Raw genomic sequence first — 13,574 nt, forward strand, 5'->3', positions numbered from 1 at the left:
TGAATTAATCACAGAATCATAGAATCAAGGAACAGTTTGGGTTGGAGGGACCTTCCCAGCTCCCCCAGTGCCCCCCCTGCCATGAGCAGGGACATCTTCGCCAGCTCAGGTTGCTCAGAGCCCCGTCCAGCCTGGCCTGGGATGTCTCCAGGGATGGTTCAGCCACCACCTCTCTGGCCAACCTGGGACAGGCTCTCACCACCCTCAGCATAAAGCATTCCTTCCTTATATCTTCCTTATACCCCACCATTTGTCCACCTCCAATGGGGGACATTGCATGGGCACAGCAGGAGAAAGGCTCCTGCATCCTTGTGCCCCACAGGGCTCCCCTCTTTCCTTCCCCTTTCCCGTTGGGAAAAAAGTTCTCTGCGGTGTCTTTGAGGTTGACGTTTTCCAATTCCCACTCAGGGGAACCCCACGATCTCTCAGTTGGTAACACAGGGTTGTTTCTGCTTGGAGAGCATCGCTTGGCTCCAGCAAAACAGCTGCCCAGGGGAGCTGGGCATCATCCCTGCCACATCAGCTTTTTCAATACATAATGTTCCTGACTAATTCCCCTTGCTACTCCACATCTTTATTTTGCTCCCCTACTACACAAAAAAAAACAAACAAACAAAAAGTATTTGAAAAAAAGAAGTTTTAGTTGTGAATGCCAGTTGTCCAGAGGGTTTTCAGCTTGGTCACTACGGTTGGTGTGCAGAGATCTTTATTTCAGGGGAAGCTTAGATCGCAACAGCTCACTTCTTTGGGGACCAGCTCCTAATTGTCTTTTGAATATTAATGCAATTCGGTTTAATTTTTAAACAAGCGCACGCAGGTGCAGGTGAACGTGCTTTGCAGCAGGGCTACAACCCAGCCCTTCCAGAGAGCAGCAAACCCCCTTTCCAACCTGCTTTCTCCCCCCTGTGCCAATATACTCACAGCCTCAGCAGTGTCTCGTGAGCACTGAGTTTTCTCCCATCTCGTTATCAGAGATGTATTTGCACAGGAGAGGAGTTGGCAACGTGCATCTCTCAGCACCTCTCCGGTGTTATTAAACCCCAAACCACAGCTACAGGCACCGGCTCCAGTAACCATCGTCTTGGACCAGTGCTGGCAGTAGATTCTGAAGCCAGCCAGCCTCACAGATCACAGGAGAAAACATCACAGACAACGGCAATCACAAAGACAGCCCTTTCTTGGATTGCGATGTGCCAAGCCACTTCATTAAGATACGGAAAGCAAAGAAACAGCGTCTACACCGACATTGCGCCCCTACAGAAAGCGTCCAGCACCAGCAGATAAGCAGGAACGAAGCTTGTCCCTATTGCTTCATTCATTTCATTCCCAATTTTTATTATTTTTTGAGCTTCTCTAAATTTGCAACACACTGTAAACACAAGGAAAGGAAGCACACGCGGCTGAGGCAAAGAGCGCAACCCTTCTGACTGTAAACAGGATTTTGCTTTTTCGCCCCTTTCCCCCTCAAGAGGTGGGAAAGCTTGACCTCTTTATTCCCCATCTGCAATGTATTGATCAGGCACCAAAATAAGGAATCTATGAAAAAATATTTGGTGCAAATTAGGTAACAGCAACATGTCCACCACAAGATGAGTAGGGCATCAAACACAACATTTCTTAAGCTAACATGCTCCAGCTGCCATCCATAGAAATAGCTAAAGGACCCCTAACATGTTTCTACGTATTCAAGAGGTATATATATACAATCCCCATGAGATGCAGGATTGACAGGCCACACTACCACAACTAGTTCCCTTCATGTTCAACACTAAAATCTTCTGCAGCACGGGGTCTCTGAGCCCCGGGAATACCAGCTCCCTTCTACCGGGCCTGTCTCCTGCGTATGTGCAATGTCTCCTACCGCTAGATATGGTACCACCACCTCCTCCTCCTCCTCCTCCTCGCTAACATGCCTGCAGACTTTTCCTCTCAATCAAATGGCTCAGAAGGCAAAAATTTTGCTGCAAGGGTTTATGGCCATACGACCTGGTGTAAGGAAAATGGTGTGTCCAGCCAGTCCTTTCAGCTGTCCGAGCCGAGCTGTGTTTCAATGTCCACCCTGCAGATCGGGCACTTCTTGCTGGTGGCCAGCCACTGGTCCACGCACACTTGGTGGAAGAGATGCATACAGGGCAACCGCCTGCAGAGAGAGAGACACCACGTTGTTGGGATGGAAGAGGTCCAGGGGACCAGGAAAGGCTAGAATGCAGCAGTCGGGGCTGCTTCAAACATGGGGAAGGACCAACGCAGTGACACCAGTGCTGCCCAGGTCCTTCAACCTCCTCCACCGATGGCAGATCAGAGCTGGTCCTTCTTGGCTAAAAGCCTTTTAGAAAACCCCACACCCTCTTGAGCTGAGTTTTTCCAATTTATTAATTTTCCTGGTTGCTGGTTTTTAACCTTTCAGGAGTATTGGGTTATGCTCCAAAGCCTCTGGCTTCTTCATCATTGTGATTTTTTAGCAGTCAGGTGAGTCTCCACTGCTCCTACATGGGTATCTGGTGTGCCCTGGGGAATGTGGTTGCTTTTCAACTACATCACGTTTGTCATCTCGTTGCTGACCCTCATGAGCTGGATGGACCTCAAACCACAAGGACACAGAGTAAGAGGATCAGCAATTCTTCATGGCTTAGGGCAATTAAAGGGTGAGGAGCAGGACCAGGTAGAGCAGCTGCTTCAGCCCCTCGCAATCACCTGTCCCAATCCTCTGCCACAAGCAGAGATTTGACCCAGCCAAGAGCCTGGGGACAGACAACTAGGGTTTTATTATTGGCTCAGGATGGCTCCCTGTGACCGTGAGGGCTGAGTAAACCCATTTATTCTACAATAAACCAGCTTCATCCCAGCCACAAGCCAAACTCCCCTGGAAGTGACACCCACACTCCCTTTTGTAATACTCCGGTCATCTGCCAAGCCCAGACATAGGTGTCACCAAGCTCCAGGTGGTTGTCTGAGACCTAGGACCCAACCCACTCTGCCACCTGCCACCTGGCCCATTGCCACCCCATGGCACTGCTTAGAAGCAGGTGATCCAAACCCAGGAGGTGCTATAAAAACTTGGCACTCCTGCTGCTGCAGAGCTCTTCCTTCCTACAGCCCATACCAACATCCATCTAAATGCATTTGGTTTCTCAAGCTCTATGACAACCCAAGTGAGTTTGTCAGGAAAGGGCAGTACGTGGCAGCATTTATCCAAATAAACACAATTCAGGGGGCTTAAAGAGGCAAAGGAGCAGATGGAAGAATCCTACCTGACGTCTTCTCCATCTTCAAGCATGGACAGACAGATTGTGCATTTCTCGTCGGTGTCTGACTCCTCTCCATCCTCTTGCTCAGCTTTGCCCTCCTGTGGTCTTCTCTGCAGCCAGGTTAAAGACATAATTTGGTTAGGACTTGACTTTCTGATGCTCTCCCCAGCTTGGGTAGTTGCACAAAGGCAAATAAGAGCTTCATCCCTCAGCCAAATCCTTCAGCTTGGGGAAGTCAGCCCAGCCAAAAAAGCCATTGAGGAGAGAATGCCACCACCATGCTGCTGGTCAGCACGTCCCCTCTGGCTGGTGGCAGTGCCTCAAGAAGCAGCCTGTCCTCCACTGCCCTAACACAGCTCCTCGCCACCTCCATCATCGTCCTTGAAGTGGGGGTGGCCGTCATGGTCTGCTTTGCTGGAGGCTTCTCATGGAGACACCAAGGCATGTGGGGCCATCACTGCCAGGAAGGGCAACCACTGTGCCCCATGCCAGCTTGGCCACCAGCCCAGCCCCACATTGCACTGTCGGGCAGTGCTTAGCCTGTCAGCTCTCCAGTTTTCTCTTCCCTTCACACATCCATCCCTGTTACTATCATTTTTCTGGATCCACTGGAGATGTGGTCAGAGATAAGCGCAGCAGGAGTTGACTCACTTCCAACCTGGGCAGTTCAACATCCCTTACTTATTAATGCCCCACCAGAAATTACCAACATGGAAAGTTACTATGCAAACTATCATTTTTTTTCCCATTTTCTACTGTTTGCAAAGCGAAGGGAGGACAACGTTACCACGCCACAGAGCCAGGATCCTCATGGTGGGGCACATAGGCTGCACCGCTGGCATGCAGAACAGGGTGGGTTTGCATGCACAAAGCCCCCTTGGTGTGTGCACATCCTTACCAGGTGTGGGCAGGGGGGAAATCGCACCTGCTGGGTGGGAGAAGGTTGAGACCCTTTTGAAAATTTGGCCCACAGCTTCCTAGCCTAGAAGTGAGAAACAGCCAGCTGAGCTACAGCACCGCTTTGGACCGAGAGCCCCGCAAGGCATTAAAGCACCAGTGCTGGATTTTACATTCCTTCTCTCTTTCAGGGAATATTGTGATTGATGGTGTTGGTTTGCCAACCCTGAGCACTGAGACCCACCAAAATTATTCCTTCTGTCCTGCTCCGTGCCCGCAACCCCAGGCCAACAGAGAAGGGTTGTAAGCCGTGCCGTGGTTTCGGGGCACTCACCTTCTTGTACTTGTGGGGGAAGGTGAACCTCTCGATGGTGTTCTGGACGGCTCCCCGGCTCACATTGCCCAGCCTGTCCTCCAGCTGCAGCAGCTCCTGCGGTGCAGGAACATCAGCAAAGCACCATCAGCATTGCTCCGAGGGCATGAGGTCCCACCACCCCACCCCAGCTGCTGTACACCAAGGCTTCCTCCTGCCTTTCCTTTGATGGAAATGTCCATCAAACCCAAATCAGCCATGCTTTAATGATGAATCTGAGCCCTGAGTCTTGGGCTAGTAACTAAGGAATCAAGGCAAAGAGCTGGATATCAAATATTTTTGAAATAAAGGTGGAATCTGAGCTCTGTTTGACAGACTGGGAAATCAAACGCTGCAGAACTGGAACACTTTGTTCACAGACATGAACTGAGCCAGAATGAACCCAACCCAGACCCAGGCACCCTGGAGTAAACCGTCTTTTACCAAACCCACTCAATCCCTTCGCCTCACAGTTATTACTGAAATCGCTGCAAGACTCAGTGCAAATGCCATGCCACAAGCCTTACAAGCTTATGTCAGAGCTTGCACAGATTTCTAGCACTTAAAAATTTAATAAAAATCCTCAAGACACATACTTCATAGCTCTCCCGCACAGCAGATGTGTGTCTGCTTGAGTTCAGTCCCTGAAGAGCCAGTAGCTGAAGCTGAGGATAAGGGTAACTTCTGATTTCGTGAACAACCTGCGAGAAGTAAGGGAGAAAAATAAAGCCATGCGCGCTTGCACACAGAAATCCATTCTGTACCCAGATTTAAATTTAGTGCTTTAAAATTTCAAAATGAAAGAGCAGATCAACACCTTCCCCAACAGAAGCCTTTTATTAACCAAAAAAATGAGGTTTTATTAAATAGATCTCCTATAAATGATAACTAAGAACATTCATTTCTTTTGAGTAAACTATCTGTTACAATAATTCCCGTTGCATCCGTAGCATTGCAGTTCCAAACTCTCAACACAGATCAGCTCAGAGATTTTGTTTCATTTATTTTCGAATGGCTGGATTTCTCTGCATCCAAGCTTTGATTTTTTTAAGCCTTGCTGTAGAATGCAGGTGTCAGGGTCTGACTGTGGGCATGAGGAAAAAACACTCTCGTGGGATTTCTGAGGATGGTTTAAGGATTAGCAGTGCTCAGCGTGGCTCAGCTCCAATCACAGCACCCTGCTAGGGGAAGGGCCAGCAAATTACCCCATCTTCTCATCAAACAGGTCATGCAAAACCTTTATCGACATAGAGAGCAATGAAGCAAGGAGTGATGGTCCTGGGGTTGAGCCTGGGGAAGGGAGTAATCTACTGCCAAGGCAGGGAGCATTGGGAGACCATAATTTGTTCCGGTATTTATAATATTATTAGTAATAATTGCTGAGTCTCTCACGTCCTGCCCAGATTTTGCAGATCAACCTGTGAGCGTGATGCTGCACTTGATGGACTGAATCTTTCCATAGCAGCTGAGCTTTTCTTTCCTTTCTCTAATCCAGAGTGCAACGATGCAATATTATCTTTTCAGACACCTCCTCCCACGGCCGGAGGTAAGTGGGATTCACAGAAGACAGGTGATAGAATGATAGCAGCCTTTATTTTGACTGCCTTCTGGCAGACAATGCATAAAACATTTCTCAGTAAAAATGCTTTCACTTACCATCTGTGTCGAGGATGTGCTTCTGGGGAAATGGTGCATCCGAGGTGTAGCTAAGTAATGCTGATAGGGCTGAGGGACCGGCCGGACCTGGAACTGGGCGTGAGTCAGTCCTGCATCAACACTGAGGTCCCTGTGGGCACGAGGATGGAGATACAGCTTAGACTGCACAGGCTCCCTCTGTGCTGTTGTAGCATCATCTCCACTACTGGGGTTTATAGAATCATAGAATCATTTGCGCTGGAAGGGACCTTCCCAGCTCCCCCAGTGCCCCCCCTGCCATGAGCAGGGACATCTTCACCAGCTCAGGTTGCTCAGAGCCCCGTCCAGCCTGGCCTGGGATGTCTCCAGGGATGGTTCATCCACCACCTCTCTGGCCAACCTGGGACAGACACTCACCACCCTCAGGGACAACAATTCCTTCCTCATGTCCAGCCTCAATCTCCCGTCTTTAGTTTAAAACCATCAACCCTTGTCCTATCACAAAAGGCCCTGCTCAAAAGTCTGTCCCCATCTTTCTCACGGGTCCATTTTAAGTCTGGAAAGATGCAATAAGGTCTGCCCAGAGCTTTTCTTCTCCAGGATGAACACCTCTTCTCTCTCAGCTGGAGAGAATTAAGGGTTGTTTTTGTGCCAGTTAGCATTTGTGTTAGCTGGGATCAGGATCTGCACAGCACTAATTTCAGAGCAAGAGCATTTTGGTGGCTCTGATCGATCCCCGGGCTCAGCAACTCAATCCAGTCAGACCAGGTGCTCCCTGTGCTGCCTTCACTGAGCACAATTACATTTGGCCTTGAATATTTTGCAGGAATACAGCCAAAAGCCTCAGGGACACACCAAAGAGCCGTTCTGGGTAGTTTTTTGGAGGCAGCTATGCACCGTCTAGGGGGTTTTGACGTGCCTGTGCTCTCTGTGGAGGTGTCCCAGGCCAGGTCAGAGGAGGACCTAGGGAGACTGCACCTCACCCAAACCCAGCTTTTTGGAACCCCAGGAACTGTTTTTTGTGCAGAAAATATAAAGGTTTTAATAGATTTCCGGATAAGACTGCTGTAGGAAATGGTGGTGCTTGACCAGCAGGCTAATACCAATGAAGCAGGACATTCCCAATGGTCCCGCTTGCCTACAGGTAGCCTGGCCTGGGCAAGAAAAGCAGGATCTTCACCCAGATTGAGGCTCGGCTTGGTGAGTTTGGATACTTCGTGCCTCCAGGAAAACAACCCAGCTTGATCTCAGGACTTGACATGAGCAAGATCCCAGCCAACACCACAGCTCTGTCCAATCCAAGGGTGCAGAAATAAACTGCAAACCCCATCCCCATGCCATGTGGAGGGGATGGGAGGAGACCTAACACAGCATTTCCATCTATAACCCAGTTGGCTGATCTCTCACATCTCCAACCAAAGAGCCTTTCTGCAAACAAGTGCTTGGAACGTCCGTTCACTTTATCATAATCACAAAAGCCGGCTGTCTGATGACCATTGTCTGCACATTTGCCAAAGCTAAGCTAATTAGAGCACAGGGGTGGCTTCCCATTTCATCCTTGAACTTCTCTTCCCATGCACAGAGGACAGCGAGAGTCACGGCTTGTTAGGAGCAACCCAGACGTGTCCTCCAGCAGCTGTGAAACTGCTTTCACCCAACAGTAGCTAGTGGATGTGAGGGGACAGTAAATGCAGAAATCTTCACCCAGAACAGCCTGTGTACCAGACAGCAGTTCAAATACTTTAGTTCTCCCCACTAAGTCTCTCCACAGCAAGCTGAGGCAAACAGAGGCACTATCTTTGTTGGCCCTGTGCTAGCCACGTCCTAGACAGACAAAACTGGCAGAGGATAAAACACAGCAAGAAACTGGCAAGAACACAACCAGGGTGAGAATCCACAGGACTGAGCGTTTCCAGTTCCTGTGTCACAATGTTGGTGATTTATCCAATTGCTGAAGACTGTTCCCAGGTGGATGGAAGATTCAACTGGAAAACCAGAGGCTTTGGGGCCATTCCCAGCCCTGTGATGATGGCCTGATACATGACCTTGACCACTTCATCTCTGCTTTCCCATATTCTCTGTCTACAAAACAGATGTGGTAATCCACAGAGTGGATTGAGGCTGGAAGAGAACTCTCAAAGATGAACAATCATTGTTAATTTTCACAAGTAATTGCAGTAACAGCACTGCTGAATTGCTTGTGCATCTAAATCCTTAAAATCAGATGCTGAGGCTCCTGAAGTGATGCTGCTGTGGGTCTACAGGAGGGCTCAGAGCAGAAAACTGCTTGGAACAGTGTTTGTGGGTGAATAAGTAGAGCACATTAGACAAAGAAAAACAAAACTAACCATCAACTTCTAGCCTGTGGTTCATGGACAACTGTACAGCATCTTGATGACCAGATGTGAGGTCCACAGGCTATGATGCTTATAGGACATGGACTGCTAACAACCAAAAACTGAGAGATAAGGAGCCAGGTGACAAGTTGGGTAGTTGTCACTAAATGCAGATGCAGAAGATTATTTAAGGAAGCAAATGAGAGTTTCTTTCTTCTTCACCAGAAGGTTTTAACCAAGGCTGGGCTGTCTGAGAGGACTGATCACACCCCAGTTTCCCACAGTGGTGTCTACCACCTCCCGACTCCGATCAAGAGCTGCTGCTGCTCGTGCGGTGGTAACACATTACAGGAAAGTTTTTATATGTGTCACTGGGCAAAACTGTACATGTGCCCCAAGGGGAGGTGAGTCACCCAAATATATACACACAGTATATGATTTCTGTCATCCCCACTCCTTAGGTTTTGTAAGGCTATGGAGCAACATAGAGGTAAAAGGAGGGAGGAGGAGGGGAATAAAAAGCGATGCTTTATCAGATCCTTCTAATGATTATAATTAAGCACTCTGTGCCTAAAGAGAGGCAGAAAGAATGGCTCTACCCAGATGGTAAGTGAACCACTTTGCAAACTGATCTGAACAATGTCATCCTGGCCAAATTTGGATCACAGTGGTGCCAGTAATGGTAACACCTGATAAGAAAACGGCAGAAGGATCTGGCCACATTTTAGGTTGTATATTATTACCCCGGAGGAGGGAAAGAAAACCCTGCATTAAAAGGACTCTCCATTTGCAAAGTGAAGTGCTCAGATGTTAGGGAATGCCATAATTAAGATTTCCTGTGACATTTTATTTCGGTCCCCTTGTGCATATACATTGCGATTGTCTCTAATTACATGTTCACATGCTATTTTTTCCATTCAGTGCACAGAATGGACTTTGGTTAGCTAACAAACAGCTACTCAGAAGCATGTTTTTACTTTTTTTATTCTTCCAAGTAGGGCCAGTACCTTATGAATTGTGCAAGAGCTCAAAACCTGCTCTGAAAATGAAATGATCCATTCTTTGCTCTGTTTTTCCAGGGTATCAAACACTACAGTGGGAGGATGATTAACAGGTATTAATTTATTAATACCACTCTGTGGGGCAGGGCATCACTGTGCTCCCTGATTTAGACCAAGGAAAAAGCTATGTTCACTGTTTTTTGAGAGCCTGGTAGACAGCAGAAGACCTTGTTCAGGCAGAAACATTGGTCTACAGGGAACAAAACCCCTGGCTGTGGAGGAAGACTAATGATGGACTGCACTCTGCATCTGTGGTTGGAGAGTTATGGGTAATATTGATTACTCAGAGTTATCATATACCTGCTTAAAGGCTTTAGCACGCACTCATGGCCCTTTCCCATTGCACACTTCCCACATTCTATCTGTTGAGTTGAACCCTTAGCTGTCACAAAAGCATTGATCCACGGTGACATTAATCAACCCTCGCAGCCTCCCTGGGACTTTTTAAACACCCTATTCAAGGGAAATGTGGAAGACTTACCAGTCCGTGCCTTCGGCTAAATACCTGGGCTGGGGAGCCATGGGTTGTGGAGTTTGCAGTTGGTGGCTGAAGTCAAAGCTGGGGTGTAGACGGTGAGGCTGAACGGACATGCGCTCTTGAGCCCGCCTGCGGGGAGGAGACCAGCAAGGGAGTTAGAAACCCAACAGGCACTGCTACATATGGTTCCTGCTCCCAGACCGTGTCCGTAAACCAGTAGAAACCCCAAAGAGTTGGGCTTGTGAACATATGTCCAAGAGAAAAGAGTCCAGGCAAGTGTCAGGGATGGTGAGAAGAGGAGTTTGGAGTTATGTCATTTACTTGTGGTCACCACGAACATAACACAGACCTCTGCTCTCCCCCCTGTGACATCCGCATACAGGAGATGCGATTCAGTAGCAACATGGAGAGAAGAGGAAAGCAAACAACCTCTTCCCTAGCAGTTTCTTCTTCCCTAGCAGTTTCCTGCCATTTGCACTATTTTCTTTTTCTCCACCGTCAGCCCCATGAATAGCATGCAAGATGAAACATGTCCCTGCTGCAGCCGTTATCCATCATCATAAAGAAGCTGCAGGTTGTCTCGTCTCCCCATGCAGTCCATAAACTTCTGGAGAACCTCATTCATAACAAGATTACTGAGGAGTAACTGAAAGCAGAATTTACTCTCCCTGGCCTTTGCCAACATTTCTCTGGATGATGGACAAACCAGGCTGGGATCCAGCTCCTGCCCAAGCTCTGCTGCCTTTGCAGGCAGGGAAGGGCAAGTGGTGGAATATACAGGAAGGTTTTTCTAAGGATTTGAGTCTTTTCTTGTCATTTTGCCCATTTGAACTACTCAGAGGATGAGCATGTGCTGCTTGATCAGTGTCCGCATTTGGAGACACACAAGGTGGATGCACAAGCAGGGTTTGCACTACAAACAGACTCATACCCCTTGCTCCTTGCTGAGTCCCTGCTTACCAGTGGGGCCACCACAAAGCAAAGCTAAGGGAAAACACTAGAGGAAACAGAGCAGGGAACCGTTAGATAATTTCTTTTTCATGAAGCCACAGATCAGAGGCTTAACTTTTCAAGGCACAACCCAAATACCCATTACTAGGACCCCATGGTCCACATCTGTGAGTTTTCTGACACCCTCATCCAATGCAGCTGTGCTTTCAGAAATAGGATGTGGGACTGGGCAAGAGGCTCCTGACCTTTTCCACACTGCAACCCACTTGCAAATATAACACTGACAGCATTTACCAAAGCAGCTTCTGCGTAGAATTGCACTCTGTGTTTTTATTTTAATTAAGCTTATGACTAAGACATATAAACACTTGTATCATCAATGCCTCAGCCTCGCACACACTTGCTACTCAGTTATTAACTAATCACTAAATCCACCTAAAATCCAGCTTATGCAAAACAAAACAAGGATGAGAAGAACACACAATTTTCAGACAGAAAGGGTATGGAAAGAAAGTGTTTCTGTCTATAGCATTCTTTCCAAATGAAGCATTATCGCAAAGACTCATCCTCTGATTCTTGATCCATAGGTACAACCCACAAATAGCTTCCATATGTTTCCAGAAAAAGCACTCCTCTCCTACATGCTATCTAAACCCCTCTCTCAAGAAACACAATCAGGACAAAGCCAGGCATCCATTTCCACCTCTGCTGAGCTACAGTAATTATATCTGCAGTCAAAAGCCCAGGCTGAATTTAGGCTGTTTTCCATGATTGAATGTGCTGCAGGCCAATGGCGCCATTCACTCATATCTGGGAAGCCTAACTAGACCTAGAGGAGTAAGCTCTTCATGTGCAAAACCTGATGGGACAGGGGGATACCATCTGTTATGTGGTTTTGAAACAACAGCTACAAGGAGGTAGCTCCTGCATGTAGCCTGTTGCTCTCTCTGCCATGCAGGAATGGGTCACTGCAACACCAAGGTCTTACCATCCTGACTCTCCTACAGTTGAGACATGTCAGATGAGCATGGTATGGATCCCTATGGGAAAGACAAACCTTCTGGTGGCTGAATTTTGGAGGCACACACATGAATTTATGAAAAAAAACACCCAACATCACCAGGACCTACTGCCAGGGCTTTGCAAAGACCAACGTGGCTTAAATGAAGCTGATATTTTGGCGTGGAAATGACCTTAAAATGCTTGAGATTGTGAAGAAGGTATGTATTTACAGCACTGGACACACGGGGAAAAAATTCACCCAATATATGAGTAAATTTCCAGTAGCTGTGAGCTTGGTTAAATGCAGTGAAGTGTTACATATTCATGAAAGTTTTAGGAATGTCTATACATATTCATAACCTGTCTCCTAGAAGGCGGTTCTTATTACAATGAGTTCCAGGAGACCATTTCCATAGTGTCCACCTTTGGTTCCTCCTGGTTGCAGTTGAGCAGTGATAGTGAACCCAGGTGCTCTTCTCTGTACACAGTCACCTTTGGTCTAGTGTGATGGGTTCATTGGGACTCAGACTGCTGTGTTGGTTAAAACTGGTGTATCTCCTGTCCTGTGCCCAAGTTTCTGATATCTTGTTCACCCAAGGATGTACCCAAGGATTATTATCTTTGCAAGGCGTCAGCGAACTCCTGTTTCTCGTACAATAAGTTACACAAAGCTAAGCAAGGCTAGGCAATAGTGATGTGGGTTAAGGGTTAGCTCTGTAAGTGTTAGCTCCTTAGCTCTTTAAGTGTCAGTTAGTTAATTGTTAGTTAGTCAATTGTTAATTCCCTGTACCAATATCTCCTCAGCATCCTCCAGGAAGAGTGAGACCCACCCGCCTTACCTGGGATGGGGCATGAGCCGGCGGTGCTGTGCCTCGAGGAGCTGCTGCTGGAGGAGGTATTGCTGGTGAAGCGCCTGAGGTAGGAAGGAGGGTCCGGCCACGTCCTGGAAGGGCAGGGCTGGCACCGGTGCCAGGGGCTGGTGCAGGGGACCGCTGTGCTGGTGCGTGGGGGCCATGTGTGGGGTCAGCCCCGGCTGGGGCTGCACCGCGTGGGGCAGGGTGAAGTCGGTGGAGAGCTGAGGCTGGGGACCCAGGTGGAAATGCCGGCAGGAGGTAGCATGGGGATGCTGAGACCTTTGAAAAGGAGCACCTGGAAGAGAAGAGCATGGCCGTCACGGGGGACAGCAGCGGCCGGGACACCCCAGCACGGTGGTTGCCCATCCAGGGTGAGAACTGAGCGAACGGTTATTTCTCTCCTCTGCCAAAAGGGTTAAAAAAAGAGAGAACAGGTCAGTTAATGTTGATTACATGGAAAAATGTTGATTTTGACTAATAGCTTTTCTGCTCCAAAAAAACATTGGAACCAAAGCATCGGTTTGGGTTCAAAGTGACTTTTTGGCTACAAACTGAAGTGTATGCTGATGAAAACTGCTTTGGCGTGCTTTGGTTTGCCTGTCTTAAAGCAAAAGGGAACAAAAATGTTAACAGGGCCGGTAGTGATAGGACAAGGGCAGTGGTTGTAAACTAAAGGAGGGGAGATTCAGATCAGATGTAAGGAAGAAATGTTTTTATGCTGATGATGGTGAGAGCCTGTCCCAGGTTGGCTAGAGAAGTG

The 13,574-nt window shown here is 48.0% G+C and overlaps 1 protein-coding gene across 1 annotated transcript in view; it reads right to left on the minus strand.

Moving 5' to 3' along the window:
- Positions 1-620: 620 nt before the first annotated feature.
- The window catches only part of ARK2C (arkadia (RNF111) C-terminal like ring finger ubiquitin ligase 2C), a 49,440-nt gene continuing 36,486 nt past the window's right edge, over positions 621-13,574 (minus strand). Inside the window, exons 2-8 of the mRNA XM_065046897.1 lie at positions 12,800-13,109; positions 10,011-10,136; positions 6,154-6,283; positions 5,094-5,198; positions 4,480-4,575; positions 3,252-3,358; positions 621-2,140 (exon numbers count right to left, since the gene is read on the minus strand). Coding sequence (XP_064902969.1) covers positions 2,023-2,140; positions 3,252-3,358; positions 4,480-4,575; positions 5,094-5,198; positions 6,154-6,283; positions 10,011-10,136; positions 12,800-13,109 — 992 coding nt within the window. The 3' untranslated portion in view covers positions 621-2,022. The remainder of the gene's footprint in view (positions 2,141-3,251; positions 3,359-4,479; positions 4,576-5,093; positions 5,199-6,153; positions 6,284-10,010; positions 10,137-12,799; positions 13,110-13,574) is intronic.

Source organism: Columba livia, chromosome Z, assembly GCF_036013475.1.
Source record: "Columba livia isolate bColLiv1 breed racing homer chromosome Z, bColLiv1.pat.W.v2, whole genome shotgun sequence".
NCBI classification, from domain to species: Eukaryota; Metazoa; Chordata; class Aves; order Columbiformes; family Columbidae; genus Columba; species Columba livia.